Source organism: Netta rufina (genome assembly GCF_964035555.1).
Source record: "Netta rufina genome assembly, chromosome: 1".
In the NCBI taxonomy this organism is placed as follows: Eukaryota; Metazoa; Chordata; class Aves; order Anseriformes; family Anatidae; genus Netta; species Netta rufina.
Window position 1 is genome coordinate 110,979,539 of NC_140123.1, and position 26,189 is coordinate 111,005,727.

A 26,189-nucleotide genomic window follows, 5' to 3' on the forward strand; every position below is an offset into this window, starting at 1 on the left:
AGTGTTCATATATTGCCAGACAAATCAATTGTGTTGTGATTTACGTATTCCAGTCTTTTACTCAAATGCTTGTTTTTTTAATGTCTATTGGCATAACATTCGATATTGTAAATTGTTTTGCTATCTTCCTTGTTTGGGATGTAGGGCAGATGCAGGGCAGAATAGTAAGGGTGCCATGACACAGCATGAGCTGTTTATTATATAGTCCATTCAAACACATGCACAGTGGTTTCAGCAGCCACTGCACGTGTGGCAGATGCATTCCAATAAATGTCATCCCAGCACGTGGCTAGTAGAAACGACCACTGTGGGATGTGCTCTGGAAGCTGGTGTGAGCCCCAGGGGATATGTGAGCATGGGCTGGCTTTCCTGGCAAGGGAAGGGAAGCCAAGTCACCCTGCTCCTCACACTGCCAGGGTGGGAGTGCTCCAGGTTCTCCAGATCGCACAAGCTACTGCATGCATACCATAAAACCATGCAAGCTTTCAAAAGCATGCAAGACTGTTTTTTTCCTTAGTTTCAGTACTGCTGTGATGCAGATCTGTGCCCTTGGATTGCTTCCTTTTTTTATTCATTAAATTCTGAAGTTCTACTGATAGCGTTCTTCAGCCCTCCCTTGTGTTTTGTTCATGTAACTTCACATCAGTCTTTGTTTCAGTCTTCCCCTAGATGGTGTCCTGTAGTACTTCTCTGAAAAGCAACGTAGGGTGTGAAAACTTGTAATGAAATAATAAGAAAAGTTCACTAGTTAAACAATATGCACCTGCTCTGGGTGTTTTAATATTTGTCAGTGTGAAGTATTTCAAATTGGACAAAACAGCAATTTTAAAGGAAGGCAAGACCTAGATATATGTGAGTAAAAACTCAAACAGGTGTCTCCCTTCAAATATTTACATTTAAAAAATGGTTTGACAGACTTTAAAAATTTCTGCATAACTTTGGAATGCTACACATGGAAAGTACCATGTGTGAATGTAGTAGAGGAATGAACATCAGTTCTAATGTTATGGATCCATACCAAGCGTGGCAGAATCCAAGCATGATTTGCTCATTTTCATGCTATTTTTAGTTAGTGTTTTACTGCAACTATTCAAAAGTGCAACTGTGCAACAGCCCTATGGCAAATTCAGCGTCCTAGTTAACACAAATTTGTTCTCAAATGTGCGGTAGGGCACACTTCTTTTTTTTTGAATTAAGTTCCTGGAGCCAGTGCTTATGATGTAGTGCTCAGTATAAAAATAAATAAAACTGCCTGAAGCCGTTATGTGATGGTGATGAAAACCTTGAAAGCATGATATGAGTGAAACATGAGTTCTTAAATCAGAAAACGTGAAGATCCAATGTTTGCTGGTCTTCCAAGTATTCCATGGTTTTGAAGAAAATGTTATGACTTGTGGATCGAAGGTGTGGTTTTGAACACAAAGGGCTGTCTGTACTACAGAATTATTAAACTTGCACTGAATTTATATCCTTTCTTCCTGAAAAGAAAACAATCAAAATGAAACAGAGACTTGTATGTAGATGTTATATGGATCCATTCTTGTAAGCTATGTCTTAAGGGGAGGGCAAAACTGTTGAGATGATGCACTGGGATGACAGTATCAGACATGAGTTTCAAATATAGCTGTCGCAAGCAAACTAAGCTTTAATACTGTGACTTTTGAATTAAGTGTGTTTAATTTCTCTTCTGCCTCCATGACTACTCGCCCTGTTTTTTTTCCCCTGCCCATAAGGTGGTACTGTACTATGAGTTTCTCATGACCACAGTTCTCTTACCATAAAAATGACTTAAACCATTATAGCTACTATCATCTGAGGACAAAAATAAGTGAGATTTTTAAACGCACAAATGAAACCCTTTATATTAATGTGTCAGGTGCTTATGAATGTCTGCTGTCCTGCACTGATAAGATGAATTAGCATTTATGGCTTGCTGTCTCTGTACTTAATAGCCTTCAAAAAAGGTATGTGAGAGAATTATGAAAGACACTTTGCAATGGAAAGTTTGAAAGGATAGTTACGATTTGAGTTAGAGAGAGAAGTCAAATTAGATGTAGACTGAAATTCCAGTTCATAGTAATTGTATAATGACCTGTAATTCTAAAACAGGCCAATTTTATTAGACTTTTCCAGAAAACTGCTCTTTGGCTTTCAGAGCAAACAGCAATTTTCAGATAAAATCAATTTTGTTAGCCAAAGTCAAAGGTGGTGGCTAAAATTAGAGCTTAGCTTGCAGCTCTAACTACGAACAGGCTGCTGTCTGTCTGTCTGTAATTACCCTAAGAGGATTGTGCCAACTTTAATCACAGTTTATTTTTGAAGTACGTGATTTTTTATTTTTTTAATAGCACATTGGAGTTGTTTGAAACTTTTATTGGGTTTCATTTAGTTTGTGGAACAGAGACTTGGAAATGTCTCGAGTTAAAATGTAGTAGCTCTGTGTAATGTCAGACTAGAGGTAGCTGCATCTACTGGTCTTGGTTGGCAGGACGCATAGAAAGCAGCCGTGCTCCAAGTGTATCCAGTGTGTGTTGGAGTGCTAAGTCATGCACCATTGTGAATGCTTTTGTTACCAGTCTTCTTCAGTGGTTCTTCACAGTAAAATATACTAGACACTGATGCAGTAATGAAGGCAGAATGCTAATATGTTGTGATTAATACCATGTTTTGTTCCAAGTACAGTGTACAACAGTGTAATAATGTGCTGTTGGTTTATTGGGTAATCTTGCCATGTTCCATCAGAAATCATGTCGGGAAGTTTACAAAGGTCACGCTTGTCACAGAGCTGCCTAGTGGCAGAAATTTCCTAGCTGTCATTGGGAGCATGTAATAAATGACATTTTACTAATATATGGAAACATGCCTATATCAAAATGGAGGTGCTTTTTCTCCATAAAGGTGTTACAATGAAAGAATGTTGTAATAACTTTGCCTTTTATCCCTTTTAATTCTGCATTGTTTCTGTAGTCCCCCCGCCTTCCCTCCTAAAAAAAAAACAAAACAAAACAAAACACCAAAAACCAACAAGGCACCTGAAGATAAGGGTTTAAATATCCTTATCTCCTAGTTTATAACAACCTTCCCTATTTATACCATTTTATTTATAATATGTTACATTGGGGAATAATTTTGTGGAATTTACAGTTACAGTGAATTGGGCATAATAAATGGAGGAAGTGGGAGGAGGAATAAAAGATTCAAAAGCAAGTCTAACCAGGAGCTGCATAAGCTGCAGTGGGAAATGAGATATACCTTACTTTTTGGAAAGGGTAAACTATCAAGTATAATCATTAGGACTCTGTAAATGAAGTGACAAATTGGTGGTGACAGTGAAGCAAAAACATTTAAAGTGGGAAGGTATGGAAGGTATTCAAAAAGCAAAGAGAAAAAGGGTAGAAAGTCTTCTGAAACCTTTCTGCAGTATTTGACTGAAGAATATCTGCCTTTGCCATACCTGCCTCCATCAGTGGCTTCAGTTCCTTTACTTTTATGGAAGAATATGAACAGAACAAGGGGCAGGGAGGAATCATCAATATCACAGTTGTAGAATTGCTTTAACAGTGTGGGAAATGGAGAGGGTTTTACTTTTCCACAGATGATCACAAGGTGTGCACCATTCTCTTTCTGGAGGCGCCTTTGGAGGAAAAGGCATGACCTGGAGTGATATTTTGTTTAAATGCAGGTACCACAGGTGTGACTTTTGGTTCAAGGTATTAAGTAACTTTTAACGTGAGAATTCACCACAAAAAGTACTCAACGACATGGCAGAACCTAAACAGAAAGTTGTGTGCTCTGCCATTGGTTTTGAGGCCAGGTGGTCCATGCTGTTCTTCCCCGAGCGCTTTCCTACTTCGGTCTTCAGGCCTCCTTCCGTGGCCTACCAGATAAACTGTTGGAGTAGTGCAGCCTAGATGGAACAACAGCTTTTTTTTTTTTTTTTTTTTAGGCCAAAAATTCATAATTTACATAAAATGCAGGATAACATTATGAAGAATGAAGTGGTCACTGAAAGTACTGTTTCTTTTGGTCAAGTTTAGTTTGAATAGTCAAAGTATGTGGCTTTGCAATTAGCAGGTCAATGGGAGTTACATTCAAATGTGCATGTTTGCCTGAGGGGGTATGTTAAGGAATATCGTCCAGCACAGTCAGAACGGGAAGAAAACTTGGTTGCCTTTTCCTTGTTAGCTGTCAGCATAAGGTTGGTAGTGTGCCTGTTGTCCAGCACTGGGGTGCTCCAGGGCACTTGCCAGCCCTGCTTGAGGCACATCCTTCCCTGGCCTTGGCTTACTGTTTCACCGTCGTGCTGTTAGCCACGCATCGCGTGTCACTACACACACGCCTGCCTTTAACGGTCGCTTCCTGCACTCGCACACTTCTGATGCTGCACCTGTGTGGGACCAGCTCCTCCTGTTAGAGGAGGGTCCCAGGGACGGCACTGCTGACCTCTTGCTGGCTGCCTGGGCTCAGCCAGTGCTGGAGCTGGCACCGGCTTTGTCCAGTGTCACCATTCGTGTCCTGCCTCCTCTGATGAAGCAGGTGGATTATGTCGCAGCGTGATCCAAAAGCATGCGTGGACGGACGTGGTCTAGTGAAAGTCTGTGAACCGTGATGCGCCTCAGAGGTCTTGATGGGACTCTCAACTCTCTAGAAAACAGTTGGAAACCAGGTATTAGGAAAAGCTATTTGGTACACATGGTTGTTTCCCTGTGGTTAGGAGCACGTTCTCTTCTTGCAATCTTTTTCAAGTGTAGATCACTCATGTTAAATATATAGTGGGGAACGTCTTGTGTTAAGTAGAGATATGAACCTGAACAGAAGAAGAGGTCAAGCGTGGAAATAAATTCCAGTCAGTAGTGGATGACTGAGAAGTCCCTTTTCTCTCGCACTCTCTTGTTTGGAGAGGCGGTGCTTGAATTCACTTCAGAAATGAGGAGAAGAAAAGTACAGCTAGCTTAAAAAAAATAAAATAAATCTTTAAATTCACATTAACATCTGGCCCAACCCTGTAGTCCCCAGCACTGAGCATCACACTTCTTTTTCTGATCAGAACATGGAATACTATGTGTTGGGATGTCCACATTACACTTTGATGTAAATGTTCTTGCTGTTTTGGACACTGGTATTTGAATGGTAATCAAACTATTTGCAGTGGTTCAGTGTAGCATTGTAGTTCTTTGGTACATTTAATTCTGTGGAGCACTTCTGGAAAAGAGGACTGACTCCTCCGTAGACCAAAGCCTCTTCCCTATTTCCCAGTTCTTCAGCGTATTATGGACACAGCAGCAAGTGTGCTCTGATTATCGTTGGGTGGTTCAAAGCTGCAAGCCTGGTGTAAAATGTCCCTTTTAAAAATCGTAGCGCCGCAGTAAGCTTTGTTTAGCTATATTGTGTTTGCTTGTGGAAGGGATTAATAATAGCTTTTTTTTTTCTTCCTTGGAAGTCATTGGAAAGCAAAAAACTAAATCTATTTTGATTTCACTTGGGATAGATTAGTGGGTGTCAAATGTTACACAATACTTGACACATCCACTGCTGTTAACTTGGCCGTTGCAAAGGGATTACCAGATAATGAATCACCAAGCTCTTTAGCCATTTAAAAAGAATTGTGCTGCTTCCTTGCCCTGGTATTCCTCTTTCCTGCCCAGGACCTTCTTGTGACAGTCCGTGTTGCGATGTGGAAAACGCCACACAGATGTGCAAGCACCAGTTTGACAGCTCTGTGTTCGGCTTCTACCTTGCTAATTGTTTTCATGGGATTATTTGGATTGTGTAGAAAGCTTTTTCCAAATCCCCTTTATTACTGAAGTTATTGTTGCCAGCAGGAATAAGATTAAAGGTGCTTAAGTCTGTAGAGTTGTTTCTAATTTGTACATGTCATTTCAGTGGCATTTTAACAGAACTCTGTCTCTCTTCCCTCCCTGCTCCCCTGTGGTACTGTGCTTGAGTTAGGGCTGAGAAGCCAAGCTATTGGAAGAAATTTCATTTTGTTCCCTAATTATTATGCTGGCACTCAGGAGATAATTTTTCCCTTCATGCACTGCCAATTAATATGCAAATGAGCTGATAAATATTTATACCGTGATTTAAATTATGCAGGGAGCGCTTTCAGTGTACTCTGCAAATGAATTGTTCATGGACTTCAAAGTGCTGGCTGCTGTGCTAACGAGGGGAGATTTGCATAAGGCCCTAATCAGGCGCATACTGATTAAGCTTCATTATGGAAACTGCCAGCTGCAATCTTTGTTTCTATTTTATTACAAAAAGGGGAACTTTTCACGCTTCAGTCGCCTTGACAATGTCAGACACAGCTAGTAGGAGAGACTAAAACTCCACAGAGCAACTGAAGTTTCCCTGTTCAGTTGAAGATTGCTATGGTGTAACTGAAGTTGTATTTCTTCCCCCACCTCCCCACTCCCTTTCTTGTGCCGTTGAGAGCAGTAGTGTAGATTTGATAGAAATTGCCATTCTCCCTTTCCTTGGACTGTCTGAACCTGTAGAGGATACCACAGCAATGCTGGACTGCAGTGACTACGTTCTAGGTGGGTACCAGCTCAGCTCTTTCTTATAAGCGTTTAATATGGAAATAGAGGGTGTGAGGTTGACTATGCATAGAGGCTTAATCACATATGCAGAGACTAGAGAAGGTGCTTGCAAGGCTGAAGCTCACCAGTGAATCGGCAGCAAGTAGCTGCATGATATGTATATACTGTATGTATCTATACCAGGGAAATGTGTTGTTTTTTTTCCCCACTTTCCCTCAATCCAGGAGAATTCTTTTCCTCTGCACTGAAGAAATTTGCAGTTAAGCTTGTGCTTGGATGATATTAATACAGACCTTTTGCTTTTCAGATTTCAATCTGAGAAGCATTTAGCCTTTAACAGACATTGAGACTTAGGACTTGACTTGCATGTCTGTGTATCTGAAATTTCAGAGCATTAAAATAAGAAAGAGGGGGGTCTCAGTCTCAAAGAATTTACTAGCTGCACTGAGGCATTCCCAACAGAATGTATATTATATCTGTGTGTTTTTAATGTAATAGCAGGGTTCTTCAAGCGTAAGAGAAAATAAGGTGGAGTCCACAGTGGTTGCCATTGATACCGTTGCAAGCTGTGCCTAAGGTTACTGGGATAATGTATTTCCTGAGCTGAGATTCCATCAGGACTACAGAACAGGCATGCCATAATTTCTTCTAAATGTATTTTTAAGTTATTTTCAAAAAAAAGATCATTCTAGTTTTGCAATAGATTTTGTTTTCAAGGCTCTTTCTCTGAGCTTCACTATACTGATTTCTTTAATTGCATTATATATGTTCATAAACAGTGCATTTTTGCACGCTTATTTTAATTTAAAATTTTGCACTCTTATTTTAATTTAAAATTTTGCACTCTTATTTTAATTTTAAAGCAGACACATGAATGTTTGTTTCTGAACATGAAATGGTTTTCTGAAAATGAATTTCTACTCTAAATCTACTCTAAACCTTCAGCTGAGTTTTCGGTGTGTATGTGTGCACTCACATTGAACTTTGTTTTATTTCCATGTGCATCAGTGAGACATTTTTGCTGGCTGTGATGGAGTATTAGCCAGTTTCACTCATATGGATGAAAGGATATAGCAAGAGAAATTCTGTGTTAGGATTTTGTTTTGCTAGGCATATACAGTTCCTAGTAGTCCATGTTGGTCCGGTGTCTGCTTCTTTCTTCCAAATGCCTTCTGAAATGTTACTGAGGGTCTGCGAAAGCGTGGCTCATTGCTGCTAGCAGAGCAGCAGTACTGACTGGAATCACTCCTGAGAGTTTGATTTCAATCATGCACCTGCTGCTTTCGATCCTTCCTTCTGTGGAGTTTACTTTGAGATGATGTTGGCTAAGTTGTAGCCCAGGGCCTTTATTTGAAACCCAAGAAAGGTCTAAAGGAAGAAGAAAAGGTGAGGGCATTATGATTTCTTTTATTATTATATGTATATATATTATTTTTTTATATATATATATACACACACACACACACACATATATATATATATATATATATAGCCCACTTCATGTTTTTATTCTTTTAACTTTAAAGCAGAGAATTTATGAGTATATATATAAAGCAAATCTCTGTTGATAATGAATCTGTAGGTTTCGTATCCTGCAGGAATATGTCTGTTCTGCTGGTGGCAGTTCTGTGCTTCAGATGTATGCCATACCATTTGCAATGGAAATAGCGGCATTGTTCTTGATGCTTTACATGCAGAAGGCCCACAGACTGAACAAGTAGCAGTCAGCTGGTGGAATAATGGATGCTATCCTTCATTTGAACATGAGCAGTACTAGAAAGATGTTTCTTCATCCAACTTGCTGCTTTTTCACAATTACAGCTTTTGAGGTCTTTGTCAGGGATAAATCCTTACAATAAATTATTTGTCGTTTATACACACTTCTGCTACTTGAGTAAACTTTATTTGTATGTCTAGTACTAGCAAACACTGGAACCCCTTTTTTAAATGATTGGTTTTACACTATAGCCTGGCAGAAAAACATGTCTTGCCTTGTGGAAAGGGGCCTGTACCATTCTGCCTTTGTCTTGAACCAACCTGCTTGTCATGCAGGAAGATGTGTTGTATGAGCATCCTCGTGCAGAGGGAAGAGTCAGTGCAGAGCTTGGCTTCCTGCTGAGGGGACAGACCTGTCCCCTTCCAGGTGCCATTGGTTGATAGCTATCCTTCCTGGTGGTACTAGTGCTTTGGTTTCTGCTACAAAGTAGTAGCACGGGGTGCTGCATGCTTTTCTTCAAGAGCTTTACAAAGGTGTTCAGCAAGCAGCTCCTATGTTGTTGAAAGGTGATTCCCCAGCCTGTGCTCTTCCCCTCTGTGATCAGTCTTATCATGAGCTCAGGCTCTCCTGCTGTGGGTTTAAAAAGAGATCCTACATCAAACAGCCCCATAAGTTAGCCTACTTTCCACAGCAGGGTATATTGGGCTTGTAAGCTCATGTTCCTGCTGGATGAGCACTCTTCATATTTGTGTCCAAAAGAAGTGTCCTGTTCAAGTGTTCTCTGAACCAAAAAACATTTCAATAGCCACCTGTGTGTCAAGGAACTAAATCAATGCTATCAAATGAATGTTACCTATAGTCATTTCAAATAAGTGTGCTGTTACCACAAAAAACTCAAGGTACACATAGCTACTAAATAAAACCATAACTTATTTCTTTTTTGAGACCCATCAGCAGGCAGTGGCATATCACAGAATGGTTTAAATTGGAAGGGACCTTAAAGACCACTCAGTTCCTACCCCCTGCCATGGGCAGGGACACCTCCCACCAGACCAGGTTGCTCAAAGCCCCATCTAAGCTGTCAACCAACATGAAAAAAGCTTATTTCCTGCGTAGTCAGTGGAACTGTGTTCTCTGCTTCTGAAGTGTGTATGATGTTATCCAAATGTGTAAAATGACAACGTGAGGAGCTGGGGAGCAGCAGGTTCTGTACCTGCAGCCTTAGCAGAGCTCTGTTCTAGGCTGCAAACTCTTACCTTGAATGTGCTACTCAGAGGTTGTGGAAATCAGGGCAAAACTTCAGCCCTTTGCTGATATGTGGGCCAGGAGTGCTCAGCTGGAATGGCTCTCCTCAGTTGCTCCCTGTTCCAAAAGGCAGTTTAATGCATTTGCCTTTGTACTAAGAGTAACATTTATAAGGGAGTATGTTTGAGGCCAGTTGAGGTATCAGGTGTACACACAGCTGACACTTAAAAGATGTGATCCATAGCCATAGAAACTCGCAAAGAAGAGTTGAGACTCTGGAGAGGCTGAACTAACTTGAGGCAGGTTCCTGTTTGTTACAATCCGCTGGATTTTCTAGGCCCCACTTGGTTCCACTGTAGTAGTTGTTTATGTGGAAAATTACATTAGTTTTAAAAATATTTACATTTTTTAAGACTTAAGACAACAATACTTACTGGAGTCTTTCCAAATGTTACATCTTCTACCTTTTTCTGTCTTATATGCTGCATTTCTAACTAGTTTCCCCATCTAGTTAATCAATACGCCCTTTGATGTGACTCCGGTTTTCATTCAGACACTGCCCAAGTGTCTTCTGTTTGGTTCATATGTGTGTCCCTCCTCTGCCCTTGCCCCTGGTTTTGATATCCCGAGGAGGGCACTGGTTTCCTCTGGGCAGCAGCACATGGTATGGTAGCACATGGCAATAGTCTGGCTTCTCATCTGCAACTCTCCTAGACTGCAGAGCAATGAAGAGTCTGGGCTCTCTTGGAAATACCTGGGGAAAGATACAGGCGTTTATGCTGTTACTGTATTCCTCTTCAGGCCACTGGTATTTTGGAAATCACTGCTTTGATGAAAGAGGTAACCTTTTTAAGCACGTAGAAAGCAACAGAAATCCTGAGGTTAAAGACTTAATTTTGAGGTCATTTGATTTGTATTTAACGGGCTATGGGAATGGAAGAATGTGCTTAAGGATTTGCTTATGCTTCATTTCATGAGCTAGTCTGTCTTGAGATTCTTTTTATAGATTTGGTTTGCAATAATGTGACACACTACGGTTGGTAGCTAGGAAGGAGGGGGTAATAAGCTGTGGAGCTGATGCTGTACGCAGAACATCTGTATGGATTCCTATGTATGGAAACATTAGTCTCTGCCTACCATCTGGAGAGGCCCTCTCTGTTGCACTGTACTCAGCTGACAAGCTTTCAGGTCCAGAGCAGACTTTTCAATAGGTTGATCTACAGGGAGAAGGAAGAGAAATATTTCATATTCATAAGGTTTTTGCATGAATACATAGGGAATCCCAAATAATATCGGTGACATTCCTGTAAAATAAAAATGAAGAATTACATAAATGGTATCTATTTGATTATGTTGCCTGAATTTTCTTTTTCTTGTGGAGGGTTTAAGGAGAATATAGGCCTTGGTGGTCAGACCTAGTATTTTTGAATTTGTTCATAGTTTTCTTCCTTTTTAACTATTTTTCCTTCTTGCTTTTCAGTTCCACTGAACTTACAATAAAGTTCTACTTATCCTTGGCTTCCAACATGCTGTCTTTTATTCCTTCAATTCTATGCTTTCGCATATGTGCACAATGACAAAAAATGTTGGAACAGTATTTATTTGGAAGTTGCAGTATTGTGTTCTGCTTCTGTTCATTTCTTATTATAAAATCAGCTGAATTAGGGTAAGCTACCTACCAAATCCCAGATGTTCTGTATGTCTCCTGGACAAGGAAGCATAGATAGGTTTGTGTGTTTTTTGCTCGTGTTACTTCATCTTTGTTTCTGTTTCAATGCAGACTCAAGAATGAACAATCCGTCAGAAACCAGTAAACCATCGATGGAGAGTGGAGATGGGAACACAGGTAAGAAATGCTGAATTGGTGCACAGATACTTTCTGATGGAATGAAATGGATATGAAATGAAAAGTGAAATTTCGTTACCAGTTTACAGGAACAGCAACACACACCCCAGAAAAATCCTGCACCTACTGTTTTTAGAGACTTGAGAAGGCTGCTTGTCTCCAAGCTGAAAACAAATCATTAGTCCTGCTCTATGCAGGCCCTACTCACACATTATCAATATTTGTATACGATCTCCCCTTCCTTCTTCCTCTTATTTGTAATGCTTCTGATGTTACAGAAAGTCTCGTGCCACTGTTCTCCATAAGTCATCCCATCCTTTCCTGTCAGAATGTATCTTTGGCACCTCTAACCTCCATTTATTTTGGGGCTGAAATTTTCCCTGGCAGATGTGGGCTATTGGCTAATCTTATTTCCATTTTTAGACTTTATCCAAGTGACAGCAGTTCTCAGGAACAAGGCAAAGGGAGAACGAATAACTCCTCAACGTTAAAAAACTGTTAGTCCTCTATGTAATGTTGTCATGTGTTAGAACAGAACCTTGAAATTTGGCTGGGACAGAGTAGCTTTTGTATTGGGGCCATTGTACCTTTGGGCACATCATCACGATGTGGCCAATTTGTAAGCCGTTAAAGAAGTTTAAGTCACCATAACTCAGTCATGCTATCTCATGCCTTAATTCCTTTCTGCAGGTAATTTAGGGTTCAGTTTAGAAATGAGAAATTACAATTCTGAATGGACAGTAAATAGTTCTATCAAACTCAAAATCTTCTCTGAGCTCAGGGTAGCTCTCAGGGAGAGAAAATTGTAATAGGAAGGAACCTGTTCTTGAGTTAAGAGAAGTTTAGTTACCTTATGTGAGGAGAATTATTTTCCTCCTTTTTGCTCAATAATTTTTATTTTAAATTCTGAAGATGTGCTGAATTAGCAATTTACTTTATGCTGGTGTTTCCTCATTCTTTGTATGAGATTTCAATACAGCTAACAGTGACTGAATGTTCCTGATGCTGATCTCAGGGGCTGGATGTTTTCTGTCATGGATGGGGTCAGTCAAAAGGAATTCAGCTCATTTACCTATGTATTTTTTTTTATTGGCATCTCTATTTTTATGCTTGCAGTTGTTTGGTGCTTCCCCTATTACAAATAGCTTTCCATGTACGAAAATGATGTATTATCTATTTAATACTCCTTTAGCATGATTTATAGCATTATTTCAAAAATGTACAGGCTAGAAATATTTCATAATCAAAGCATCAGGAGAACAATGGTCTTAAATATCCCTTTTCTTATTGAACCATTGTATCTGACAGGTTTGTATAAACCTCTGAGAAAACTCAGACTTGCTGCTCTGTCTGACTTCAGTTCCCTGAGTATACTTTCTCGAAAGTTTAGATTTACGTGCAGCTTTAACTAGCATTTCTGCTTCAACTGAGCTGTTCAGGAGGAGGACTTGGTTTATTTGGAGGTGGTCCATTATCACGGAAGTGTTACACCTGCTTTAAGCAGAACCCTGGCTCTGCTGCCCTTGGCACATACTTGTCAGTGTAAGGATGGTGGTCATGGTACAAAGAAAGGAAGAATTGTTGTAGATGCTTTTATTACAAAAGGGATTACAATGTATTTTTTTTATTATCATGCTACGGTAACTTTATTAACAATGTTTGACTCTTATTGTTGTTTGGACCTTCTGCAAACCTTGCTTCTGTAACTTAAATGTTCCCAGTCATTCATTTCATGTGTTTCATGACTTTTAGTGATCTATTTTTCTAAAGTTACCCAGACTACAACAATACTGGAATTTTGAGGGCCCTTTGTTCTGTGGTCTTTGTTTTGTTCTCAAGCATATAGTGCTCATAAACCACTGGAGGTAGTTATTAATAACTTTTGTGATGTTCTCTGGGGTCTCAGTTGTGTTAGTCAACTGACAGACATTAAACCCTTAAAGCAATACTCATGGAAAGTAATTTTAGGTTTCTGATCAGGGTATTCTGGTTTTGGTTCTGGGCTCTGCATACTTAGTAAGAAGAAGTCAAGTCAGATGTTAAGGAAGGGGGAGTGCCATTGATTGTCTAGGGAGCATAAGCTCTGAAGTTACACGCATGAAGATTATTTTTATGGATGCTCAGAGTTCTGATTTTTGTGGCTTTTCAGTAATTGTCTGTTTCCTGGTGACACTTATAAATCACTTGAGTCTGCCGTGTAAGCACTGCTCGTCTGTCTCTTGATCCTCAGTGGCTGTTTGGATCATTCCTGCTTTCAGTGCAGTGAGCTGATGGGACTTGAAAATTTTAAGAGAAAATACTATGGGATATGGAATTGGGCAGAGCAAACACTTGAAGGAGAATAAAAATACAGTTACCATTGGTAAAGATGACAACATCAAAAGTTCTCAGTTGATAATGAAGTTTCATTAAAGTTAACAAATGAGGCTTTTGTATTTCTAACACTCTTTAGAAAACACAGTGAAGTTCGCTGAAATTAGTCACAATAAAATGCCTGAAACAGATTTTAACTTTGTGTGTTAATTTGACTTCCCATGCAAGGATCTGAAAAAGTAACCCATATTTCAGATGAATTAAAAACGAAGTCTCAATGCGTGCAAAAGTTGTTGGACAGCTGTTTTCACACAACTCTTTTCCAACCTTGAGCAGTGGCTGGATAGGCCATCTAGTATCTACTTGGAAAAAAAAAACAAAAAAACGAGAGAAAGTAAGACTTTGTCTTAAAGAAAACTGATAGCTTTTTTTGATTCCTTTATGTAGGAAAATTTTCCGGAACAATTCAACTTTTTTTCTTGTTTAGTGCATATTCTTTTTAAAATGCTGTGTGAATGCAGTAGTATGAAAGCCAAAGTTATAATGTCTTTTGAAAACTGTAGCCTTGGGGCACGCATTGACATAGCAGCAAAATAATAAAATTTAAGTGTAGTATTTGAAAGAAGGTTTCTAAGTATTCTTGTTTGCTTTGCCTCATTTTCTGAAATTGAATTTCCAGTTTCCAGAAGAAGAAAGTCTATGAGAGAGGGACTGTGAAATATTCTTGAACTGCTAGCATGCTGGGTGTGTATTGCTACTAAACTTTTCATTAGTAATGTGGATAAGGAATCAACAAATTTTGGGTACTGGGGATCTGTCTTGCTCACAGTATAGATGGGGAAATGTAATGCCAGTGCTAGAAGACGTCTCCCACGGCACAGTGCAGATAGATACACACTCAAGTTAGTTTGGAAATCTTCCTTCTCTCTGCTTGCTGTCCCTTCATAAGACCTTTCTCGTACCTTATTCCATGTCTCCCCAGACTTGTAGTTCTTCTCTCCTCTTGCTTTCTTGGGCAGTTTGTGAGATTGGGCTAAATTCTGATGATTGTTGTCTTAGGATTTTGAAAGCATGTTTTTCTTCTGATTGCTGATGCAGTGCTTCCTTCCTGCTCTGTTTAGTCCTGTTTGTCCTCTGGAGGGTATGGTTCTAAGACAGTACAAACTAATCCAAGCTCAGGCTGCCCCAGTAGTTCATGTTCTGTTCCTCTCCCTGGAGTGGCACTGAGTGAGATGGTTCAAAGATATGATTCATCTGAAAATTAATTGCACTTTCTATATTAGTCTTCATCCAAATCAGCTCCCTGAACTAGCTAACTTCATGACTAAATTTATTCCAGAATATAAAGGTGCTTAAGTTGCATTGGACTCAGGCTATAAGGGTGAAATTTCATCCTAGTGCTTGCTGCAACCCAGCAACTTGGAAATGGGGGGAGGCTTGTTTGCGTACTGCCAACTCTCCATTCTCCCCTTGTTTGCATCATCTGCTGCTTATCAGGCCCTAAGCTAAGATAGTTGGTTTTTTTTTTTTTTTTTTGCCAGTTCAGTGAGATATGAATTAACTTGTCCAAAAGCGAAAAGGAACAATTCACCAGAATAGTTTTCTACTCAGTTAGCAGTGTGAATTGACTTACTGTTGTGTCCATGAAATATCAGAAGGGGTAGAACAGGTATCATGTATCTGGAAACAAAGAGATAAGAGACTGAGATTTTCTACTCCCACTTTTTTTGGTGTTGATGAGCTGTTAGATCAGCTCTGGCAGTTATGTGAGAGCTAGGAAGGAGATGGAAAACATGTAAATGCTTGTATTATAATCACAGTACTTGTGATTCCATCTGCCATGTTCTTAATATTTTCTTTTACATTTAACTCATCTTGAGAAAAGTGGCACTCTGGTCTTTCCACGTCCTTGCACTGTGTTGGCCTTCTGATTCTGATAGCTTCATTTTCCAGTCTCCTTACCAGATTTCTTGGATTCCACAGGCATGCTGTCACATCCTTAGGAGCACCTTAAGAGCAAAGCCTCTTGTATCCTGGACTCAAAGTTCACTTTCCCTGCTGTTCTTCAAAAGATGTAGGCATCCTGTGATAAATGCAAGCAACCTTGGTAGCGTTCCTTCTAAAACTAAGGCTTCATCCAAAGGGGAAAGGGACACTACTTCCAGTTATGAAAGAAAGCATAGGGTGCAAGTAGCACAGAGTATGAACAGGTGGGGTTTAGTTTGTTTTTGCTTGGAGTTGAAATTTGGGAGGTGTGGGGGGAAGGAGTTATAGTACTTCAAGGACTGACTTAAAGAAAATGTTAATTTCTCTCAGTACCTGTCTAAACAGCTTTTTGGGACCAATGAATATTTTAAGGCTCAGCCTTTTAACTTGCTTTGTTCAAAACTGTCAAACCTATGGGGCTTGTTTCAAGTCTCCATATCAAGAGTTGACAGAAGTGCCAGCTTGGAGCATCTCTATTCGCACTTGTAGCAGTGCTTTTTTAATATGGTATCATGATTTGAAGCTCTTTTTGTAAGACAACTAACTGGGACAACCTCACCTGTTTATTTAAGGTGAGGGTTCCAGGTAGTTTGCTCGGAAATGGGTCACTTTTTTTGAAACCTGCAAGTTTCTGATTGAAATGAGAAACACCTGCCTTACACTAGATTTTCTTTATTTTTTTCCCTGTTTTTGGCAATTCCTTGGTGCAGATTGGAAACAACTGATTCAAAGCATCTGTTTAAATTAGGAGGTTGTAGATTGTTTTCCTTGAATTACAGTAGCTGTTCATTGGAGTTTAATTTTTTATATTGACCTAGTCATTTTCCCATTGAGAGAATCCCACTTTTGCATTGAGAGAATTCTGCAGTTTATTCTAAAGAGTGGACATAACTCTTCTAGCTCTTCCAACAGATCTTCTTACCTAACTTTCTTTGGCAAAATGCAACTGACTCATATTCATGATCAATTCAGGCCAGTGATAGTCTTTCCATGCACTTTGAATTGGAATTTTAGATTCACTGTGCAAAATAATTTTATGTAGTTAGAAATTTCAGTATTTTTAACTTGTCTATGGATCTTTGGCTGCAATAGATTTCTCTAAGTCTGTAAAACCTGGTCCAAAGCACAGAGTGAAAAACAGAGTTCATCAATTCTTCCCTCACACCACCTCCACCAAAAGAAACACACATCGAATGGCCGCCTTAGGTACACCTTAATGGGTGTTTGACTGTCTACATTATATCTGGATTTAATTGAACTGTGACCTCATCTTTGGAATTTTATTTCTGTAAGCTGTAGGTCAAAACTGCAGTGTAAAATATTGGATAGTGTATTTTCATAATCAAGTTTTGTGCCTCCTTGCTTTTTGCAGATATTTCTAAGGGATAGCAAACCCCCGTTGTTACTTAACAACGGTGACTCTTTTGCATAGTAGATAAGCTAGGCTTTTGCGGAGGAAAAGATGTAGATGATGAAAGAGTTCTGAAGCAGGAATTAGTTTAACACCTGTCCATAAGCAATGAACAAGATCTGTTGTGAAGATATGAACATGCAAGTCTAATGCTGTTTGTACTTCATTTTAGTCACTTGATTTTTTATTTATTTATTTATTTTTAAGATTGCATCATAAGTTTTAGAAATTCCATACAGCCAGACAAACTCGCTCTTCCTTATTGTTGTTAGCCATGGTAGGTAGTAATACCCAACATAAAGAACTGGTAGTCCCCAACACTGATTTTTATCATCTCCCCACAGAATGATTCTTTGAATTTTATAGTTGTGTAGTTCATAGTATAGCTTATGGTTCTCTTTGCAGAAGAGAGTTTTCTGATTCTTGTGGAGAAAGTGCTCAGTTGTCTTCCTCACAATATGATTACCTAGGGATAGTTTGAGGATTTTCATGTCTTCCAAGCTCTCTTGGAAGAAGACAACAAAAACGTAGGAAAATAATCAGTTTGTAGCTACATGCAAGTGGACGAGCAAAAGTAAGCACAGTCAGTTATGTCATGAGAGCTCTGCACAATTATTCATGAAAATGGGGAGAGATCTTTTATCAATAAACTGTGGCCCATAACTGCTATGTACATTGTACTTCTGTTTGCTTCACGTGTTATTTTTCTATATTGAATGAAAGGTGACTATCTCTGAACCTTGTTCTTGCCGCTTTCTGAACTTAAAGATTGTATTCAGGTACTGAATAGAGAGTGTATGCAGAACTGAAACATTTCAACCGTATCAGCACGCAGCCATTTGATTCACAAACCATGGTCAAGAATGATGGAGATAACAGTTTACATGGGGTAGGGAAGGTGATTTTAAAGAATTTAAGTATGGAGCTGATTCAGTTCAAATGAGGAAAGGTATATTATCAAAATCTGTAAGTGACAGTTTTTTTCAGTTAAAAACCTCTTTTCAGTTAAATTCTTGTTATTCTTGAGTGTTTTCTAATTACATTGAAATATTTGTAAGTCTCAGTACAATCATATTCTCTTTCAGTAAACATCATAGCTAATAGTTCATATCTCTTTTCCTCCAGGCACGCAAACAAATGGCCTGGACTTTCAAAAGCAGCCTGTGCCTGTCGGAGGAGCAATCTCTACAGCCCAGGCCCAGGCCTTCCTTGGGCACCTTCATCAGGTAAGAGAAGACCCATTTCAAAGTCAAGGAGACTCAGGCAGGTACAAATGCAACTTCTCTTGTGTACTCTTTTTCTGTGAATAATGGGTAGTCATGTAAAGGAATATGTGGGCACACCACATGCTTAAGTAGCTTAGCCAGGGAAAAGTTTTTACTGTGGCACTCATTTCATTGCATTAGACTGTGTCAGGGTGAGAGCTACTGGGGAGAACCAGAAAGCATCTATTTGGGACTTGTAACTGCCTAAAGTATATTTTTTAAAATTGTTAATGGACATACAGAGTTGAAATGTAAGGTCAAATTTAGCCTTTCTGCTAAAGGATTGCGTTAGCCCAGCAGCTGCCAAGACTCTGAAACTGTCACTGCCTAGCGAGGGAAACAAAAATGGTGTTGAAGGGTAGTCAGCACTATGTTCCAGCCTTCTGAGCTCTTACATAGTAACTAAAAATATGAAATGATGGAACGTACTAAGCATATATGGTTCTGTGAGTTTTTAAAGAGTTATTTAAAGAAAAAGTACCTGTGTATAAGACAGTACATAGCTTCTACTACCGTCCCTCTATTCTTCTGGTACTGTGTTTAGGAAATCAAAGCAGATCTTTAGATGTAGGCTGAAGCAAAATGGGGCATTCTTAGGTGAAGAAGAGCATGAGGCGTGTATTTGTAGTTTTTTAACCTGATTACGCTTTATATATATGAAAACAAATGTCCTAATTTCTTTCCCTTCCTTGACATCAAGTTTGAAGTTTAAAAATACTGCAGATAATTGGCTGACCTTGAATGCTTGGGGTCTGGGGTTGCACGGTTGTTGCGGTGTAATTGAGCTACTGAGGCTTTTATGCCATCCTAAAAGAGCATAACCTGGCCTTGCATTTCATGCCTATGGAAAAGCAGGAAAGATGTTGGTGGAAACAAGCATGATTGGGTTAATGTTGGGAACTTGCTTTGCTTTCTATGTTGTCATCTGTGGCTTGTCACTATGTGTTTAACAGGGAGACAGAGCTGTCCTGAAGAGTTTTTAGGGGGCTTGTTGTTGTTGGCTGGTTGTTTTTTAGGCTTTGTTTTGTTGATAGAGGGCAGTAGTTTTATTTAGTGCACTACTTTCTCTTGCTCTGGAAATGTATTTAGTTAAACAGTTGTAAGGATCTTTGTAACTTCATGTTTGGTAAAGTGATTAATTTCTTGGAACTCTAGTTCAAAGAAAAATCTCAACTGTTTTTATGTACCTGTGGGTGTGTGGTACTCAAAAACTGGCTATCCTCTTTTAGTATAACTGCTCTTTGTGGGATGTTATTCAGCCTTAACACATGCTGCTTTCCTCCAGACCAATACAAAATATTGGTATATAGGCAATATTCAGGAGCAATTTAATTCCTAATTAGAGAATGTGTGTGGAAGGGGTGTCCAGACTGTGTTCAGAGAGATTTTCAAGAATATTCTGGCTGTACCTGAGTGTGATACACTTAGTCTTTTATGGTCCTTATCATTATGCAATTGATTAAAAAAAAAACCCTGAGTCTGTTACTTTGGATAATAGGATATTATTATTTAGATTTATTATTTATTATTCTGCTCTTAATTCATGTTAAAAGCTCAGATTACATTAATTGGAAACCGGTACTTTCCTTGTGGTGAGGAGGAGCTTTTCTGAGAGTGTTTGCTTGCATATAGAACGTGCTTAGTAAGTCTAGTAGGATTTCATCCATACCAGTAGGAAATACTTCCATAGTGACTCTTAAGGGTTGCTTGTTCAAATACTCAAGTTACTAATTTAAATTGAAGTATGTTAAATTAAAACTCTCCTTCCTGTGCTTACACATATGTTGACACATTTGTGATGTATGTTATGTGTGGACATATTTTTATAGATGCCAGAGTGGTGCATCTTGACTTTATTTTTTTCTTGTGTTATCTGTCTTTCCAATGAGCTGTGGTTTTCAAACGTGGTTAGAGATGGACTTCACTACAGGCTGTTAATCTGACCTTTGAAAGTGTTGGTAATTACATGGAATTGCTCATTTGTAGCAGGAGTGGTGGTAGAAACAAGGAGAAACTGATTCAAACAGTCTTCAGTAAATAAAAACTTAGCATTTGTTATACAGAGAAAATCCTTCTTATAGGTAAAATGCCAGTGTTTAAAAACCTGTTTCTGAAACATCAGATTCTTTTTGCTGGTAACTCAAGATCTACTTTGGATCTGTCTGTTAATCACAAACGTTGAATTCAAGTTTTGAGTATACCTAGATCAATACCACCTTTGTGAAGCGTTTCCAGTCCTCTGTTTTGAGACAGTCTTTTCAGTAGCTGAGGACTGACTGCAAATACTTCATCGGGTTGATCTGTGGAAGAGTTTTCTGCTGTGGGTTTTGTGCTATGCAGGTGATTGCTCCTCTGTCTTATAAGGAAGCAGGTGAATGCAGTGTGCATATTTGGGGTAAGACCTATTCTGAAATACTAGCAGGATGATGAGTAGAGCTTAGCACCCTCCCCTGAACTGTGGATTTTTATGCAGCAAGCAGAATGAATAGGCTGTCCACCCTGAAAATGTTCTGTTTCTACTCAATTCCACTTTAATATCTGGGTCCCTAGGCAGGAATACCTTCCACAAGAGATAGACAAATAACACTGAGTCATACAGATATACATCTAATTTTTTTTTCCGGTCTGAAGCTCATCCCCTATATTTCAGTGATTCGAGTGTTAGAGGGACAGGCATTGTTCTTGGGGCAGTTTTTTTTGGGGGTGGGTACTTCCTTCTTACACTGTTTTCTGTGGATTCAGCATTACTTCACTTCCATTTTTGCACTGTGTTGTAGGTCCAGCTCGCTGGAACAAGTTTACAGGCTGCTGCTCAGTCCTTAAATGTACAGGTAAAGACTGCTTCCTTCTGCTGTTCGTCCTTCTCTCATTCTGCCTTCTAAACAACTTGTTGATCCTGTCAGAGATACCTTTGAACCCCTGATATGTTACTCTGTTTTCTCGTTTTGATAGGTCTTGCAAGTGGTAGATACAGAGGGATAGTAGTTTCACAACTCTAAATTGGGACTAGGGTTGTAAGGATGCAGAAACTGAGGTAGTTAGAACATCCAGTGGTCTTCATTTTGTTCTGATGTTCAGTCAGGTGTTGTAATGTATTGTGAAAGCTGTACAACTCCAGGAGTATTTCATGTTCTTCCACTTCACTTCCTTTAAACATAGCAGGTATTACTTCGTAAACTGTCCCTATTTCTGGTAGCTGAATATAGGAATATAACATGACATTAGCTGTGTAATATGGCTAGCATAGATTGCTTGTGTAAACAACATGCAGTAACTTCACAATAAGTCAAAGTAATTGCTTAATAATGTATGTGAGACAACAAAGCTTTCAAACTTTTTATGATGCTGAACACTTCAGCGTATTGGTTAACGTGCCACTTCTTTCCAGTACTATATTAAGGGGCAAGGGACATAGTTTTATTGAAAACTGGTTTCGGTATTGCTTGTTATTAAAGGACGTAGGTAGTGCATTACATGAAATGCAATAGAATGTGGACCCACTTATACATAATAACAATTTGGAAAGAAGAGGAGGTATAGTGACCTTCCTTTCTGAGAGGAAGGAGGCAGAAAATTGCCTTGGTTGCCATGGTAAACTTCCATCCCTGAGAGAGATGTTGGCAAACAGGCTGTATCTCCAGTGCAGAATGTTTACAGTCCTGCGCTGTAATTATCGCTCAATGACTGGCAGAATTAATCAGAGCCTTTATGTTAATTAGCCTGCTCTGCAGTCCCCAAAACAGGTGGTGGAAAATATGCAAATCTATGCTGAATTTTAATGTTCTGCATAACCAGTTTTAATTATCATAAAACTCTCTTCCCCCTCTTCATGCACTTGCATTTCCTCCCTCATGTCTTCACAATTTCTTCTGTTTAAGAAAAATAAAAAACAAAACATAACAACAAACCTTTCAAAATAAAGCAGCATTCAATTAAATGCTAAACCTTGATTATTTTGAAGCACTGTATGTACTGTGCATTCTGCTCTAAGTGGATAAACCTGTGAGGATTTCTCAGACAAGTTCTCTATAAGCCAAACAATATGATGACTTAGAGGTGCAGGATGCAAATACAGAAAATGGAAACACAATCTCCTTTCCCATGTTCCGTTGTTGAGGATTTTAGGCAATGAATAATTTTAACAACCTTTTCTTTCTTTACAGTGCAAGGTAGTGTCAGCTTCAGTTGCATTGCATAAAATGAAATGAGATCTGAAAATAATGTCAGAGTCACAAAAGACCTGAGAGTCTTTTTGTTTTGTTCAAACTGCATTACCTACAGACATATTTGAGCAATCATAGCCGAGATGGTGGGCACACAGAGCCATTGCTTAAACCCACTCTTAAAATAAACCCAAGGGCTTTTTGTATGCAGATGAAAGATTTTTATTGTGCAGTGTTGAGATAGCAGTGTTATACATTAACATCTGTTTTACACTATAAAGAGTTGTATTTTTTCTTCCTAGTCTAAATCTAATGAAGAATCTGGGGACTCTCAGCAGCCAAGCCAGCCTTCCCAGCAGCCTTCAGTGCAGGCGGCCATACCCCAAACCCAGCTCATGCTGGCCGGAGGACAGATCACCGGGGTAAGATTTACCCACGAGTACTGTAGTAAAGCCTCCTGTCCGGCAAACGATGGCACTATTGCTGTCCCCGTAGAATTGTCAGTGAAGGTTACTGTCATTTCCTTTAATATAGGAAGAAGCTGGAGTGAAAGAGGAACTAGAAAATATTTTCCTGTTCAAGGAAGCACACTTCAGTCATCTGTTTTTGTTGCAAACTGTTGGCATTCCCCAAAATAAAAATAAAATTCTGCAATAAAGCTGTGTACACATCAGGATTTCACTGATGTCTTAAAGAGGAATTTTTATTTTATTGCAAGATTAAAATGAGGCGTGCAAGGACGAGAACATGTCATACTGGATTACCTGAGTTAAGATAATGAACAGAAATGATGGAACTGCTGTCACTAATTTTCTCTTTTCATATAAATTTCTTTTTAAGTAACTTCTGATGGTCTGCGCCTTAAGCTTATTCAATCCTTCTATTTTAACTTACCAATTTTGAGTTTTTGAGTTTTGCAAAGTTTTTGGAGGAATTGTAGGATAGGTGTTCAATTGGTGCTTCTAAATAGTCCTAAATGCTTTCAGTCAGTTTAAAAACACCAATAGCAACAAAAAAAAAAGTAAGCTTTGTGAATGGGCTGGTTTGGGTAGCAAACTTGCTTCCATGTAATCAGCTTTGCAGCTTTAAGAGTTTTCATGTTAATAAGGAATTTAGGGTAGTTCTAGCAATATACTTATAATTTGAAGTGTTAAGTTAGGTCATCTCTACAGCTGAATGAAATGTTATCTTAATTTCATGTTCAATAGTTGAATCTTCTAGTAAGCTATATTGCAAGGAACATCCTATGTAGCTTCTGCTTAATTATATTTGGAAGTTTTAAAAGTGAGACTGTTGTAATAGAGTGTGTGGGGTTTAATAACTTCAAGACTTTGAGAATGAGAAAAATGTTGGTTTTGTTCTATGAATGTCTGCAGTAGTGGGACACAGAACTCTAGGACTAGGCAGATATGGATTGTAGTAAATATGGGCATCAGGATTCATTTACATGTAAAGGAGAGACTGCTGCCACCTGTTTCACAGAGATAATGCGTGTTTGGGAAACGAAAGGGATGTAAAGTTGCCAACTCTATTCTATTTAATAACAATGAAAAAAAAAGGCGGATGGGGAGACTTGGAGAGAAACAAATGGATCTCATGTTCTTTACTTATATCTTAGGGCATAATGGAAATGATGGAATATGGCAGGGATTCATGCTAATGTGAAGCAGCTGGGGTGTTATCAGTTTGTTCAGTAGCCATAGCCAGCATTCCTGCTTCTCATTCATCTGGCTAATCACTTGCTGTTCTGCTGGGTGTAAATTTCCTTTCAAGTCCTGGCATTACTGATTCTTTTCTTTTGCTTGCTACTTAATTACCTTTTCCCTGAACCTCCTGGTAGAGTTATGGAGAAAACTTAGAAGTAAATTTAGGTTCAGTGGGTTCCAGTAAGTGCCAATGTTTCCGTTCGTTCGGTTTGGTTTATGTCAGTTCTGTGGTAGGTTGATTCATACAGCGTGTTTGAGTAGCCAGCTGTCCTTATTTAAGGCCAAAGTCATTGGGTAGGTAATGGCTGAACGGTAGTAATAGTTCTAAGAATGTCTGGTTAATATAACTAGTAATGGGCTAGTTAATGACTCTGTAGCTAAAGTGGCTGTTCCCGATATTAATGGCTGTTTTCTAATTATTTATAGCTCACGTTGACGCCAGCCCAGCAACAGTTATTGCTACAACAGGCGCAGGCACAGTTGCTGGCAGCTGCAGTGCAGCATTCAGCCAGTCAGCAGCACAGCGCTGCTGGTGCCACCATCTCGGCCTCTGCTGCAACGCCGATGACGCAGATCCCTCTATCTCAGCCAATACAGATTGCACAGGTGAGCCTTGAGGCTTGAGAGGGTGGAAAATGAAGGAGTTTGACAAATTGCATCATTGAAGTAATATTTTTATTCCTTATTCAATGAGTTTCCAGAATCCTTGAGGTACTCTTAGTCTTTCCTTGCTCATCCTTAGCTGTGAGGTTGGTGGCTATAGCTGAGAATGTAAACCAGGTGCTTAACAGTTCCACTAGGATTCTGAATTGGTTCCAGAAGCTGAGCAGATACAGTATTTTCAGTATTTCGCTCCTTGTAGTTAGCGTGAAGGGGAGAAAAATGGATAGAGAGAGGCCCATAGAAATGCCACTTGTTGAGACTTAGATATGGGAAGGAAATATCCACGTACCATGAAAGATGCTTCTTAGGTCCAAACAATAAAATGACAGCTGAAAAAAGGCAGCTTGACTTGACAGATAAGTGTGCTAACTTGGCTTGGTGCTTAATGTTCAGAGTTCAGTGACAAAGAATATTAGTGTTCCTGTTTGTCTAGAGAAAATCTTGCCAGAATGAGTCGTGTCAGAATTTGTCTAGTTTTATGGCCTGTTGCTAAAGACCTGTTAATTCTTACCTCTGACGAACTGCTTGCCAAGGAAATTCTACTTACTAGGAGCAGCAAAGATCCTCCTGAATCTTCCAGTATTGGCTTAATTTAGTGTTGAGAATGAGGCACCACTGACTCAACAACTAACACATGTAGTGTTGAAACTGCTTAGGCTTCTGGACAAGAATAACCAAATGTAGAGCATAGGTATCATGAGTACTATTTACAGGTGATTGTGTTGCTAGTGTTGGGGTCCATTTCTCCAGAGAGTAAAGTTCTTGATATGTAATATTTCAGTATGATTAGTCTAGCTGTACAATGTTGGGTAGGTAATCTCCAAGGTCACTGCTTCTTACCATGAGCAGCTTTTAAAGGCTTTCCAATGCTTTCTATTCAGACTGTTCACTTGCATTCAATTGGGGTGAAGTGTCTAAGAAGTGAAGATGAGAACTGATTAAGAATGGAAATATCACAGCTGTTTGTGAAGCCCACCGTGGAGCCTGGTTCTGTTACTGTTTTTTCTTTATTAGCTGAAGCCACTCTTTGTGGTGTTGGTCTAAATGTTCTGACCTCTGGCAGTCCCTGCAGAGGCTACTGTGATGCCATACGAGAAGCCCAGATTCAAAGGCTAGTATTGACCTTGTCTGATGAGACTCTTGGCGTACTGTCATGATCTGGAGATGATTCGAGGATATAACATTTAAGGAAACTGAGTTACCAAGACTATCTCTTCATTTTGTTAAGCCTTTGTATATAGCCTTAAGACAGACTTTATTTCAACAAAAGAATAGAAAATGTCCATGTCAAGGAAGTTGACAGCTAGTTTCTTGCATCTCTCTGTGCATGTG

At 39.2% G+C, this 26,189-nt stretch overlaps 1 protein-coding gene across 2 annotated transcripts in view; it reads left to right on the top strand.

Annotated features, from left to right (window-relative positions):
* The window catches only part of POU2F1 (POU class 2 homeobox 1), a gene marked incomplete at its 5' end in the record, with an annotated part of 105,523 nt that overhangs the window by 49,838 nt on the left and 29,496 nt on the right, over positions 1–26,189 (top strand). For both annotated transcript variants that reach the window (XM_084281337.1, XM_084281338.1), the window contains 5 exons: positions 11,285–11,350; positions 18,186–18,286; positions 21,103–21,156; positions 22,791–22,910; positions 24,621–24,800. In XM_084281337.1, the coding sequence (XP_084137463.1) occupies positions 11,285–11,350; positions 18,186–18,286; positions 21,103–21,156; positions 22,791–22,910; positions 24,621–24,800 (521 nt within the window). The remainder of the gene's footprint in view (positions 1–11,284; positions 11,351–18,185; positions 18,287–21,102; positions 21,157–22,790; positions 22,911–24,620; positions 24,801–26,189) is intronic.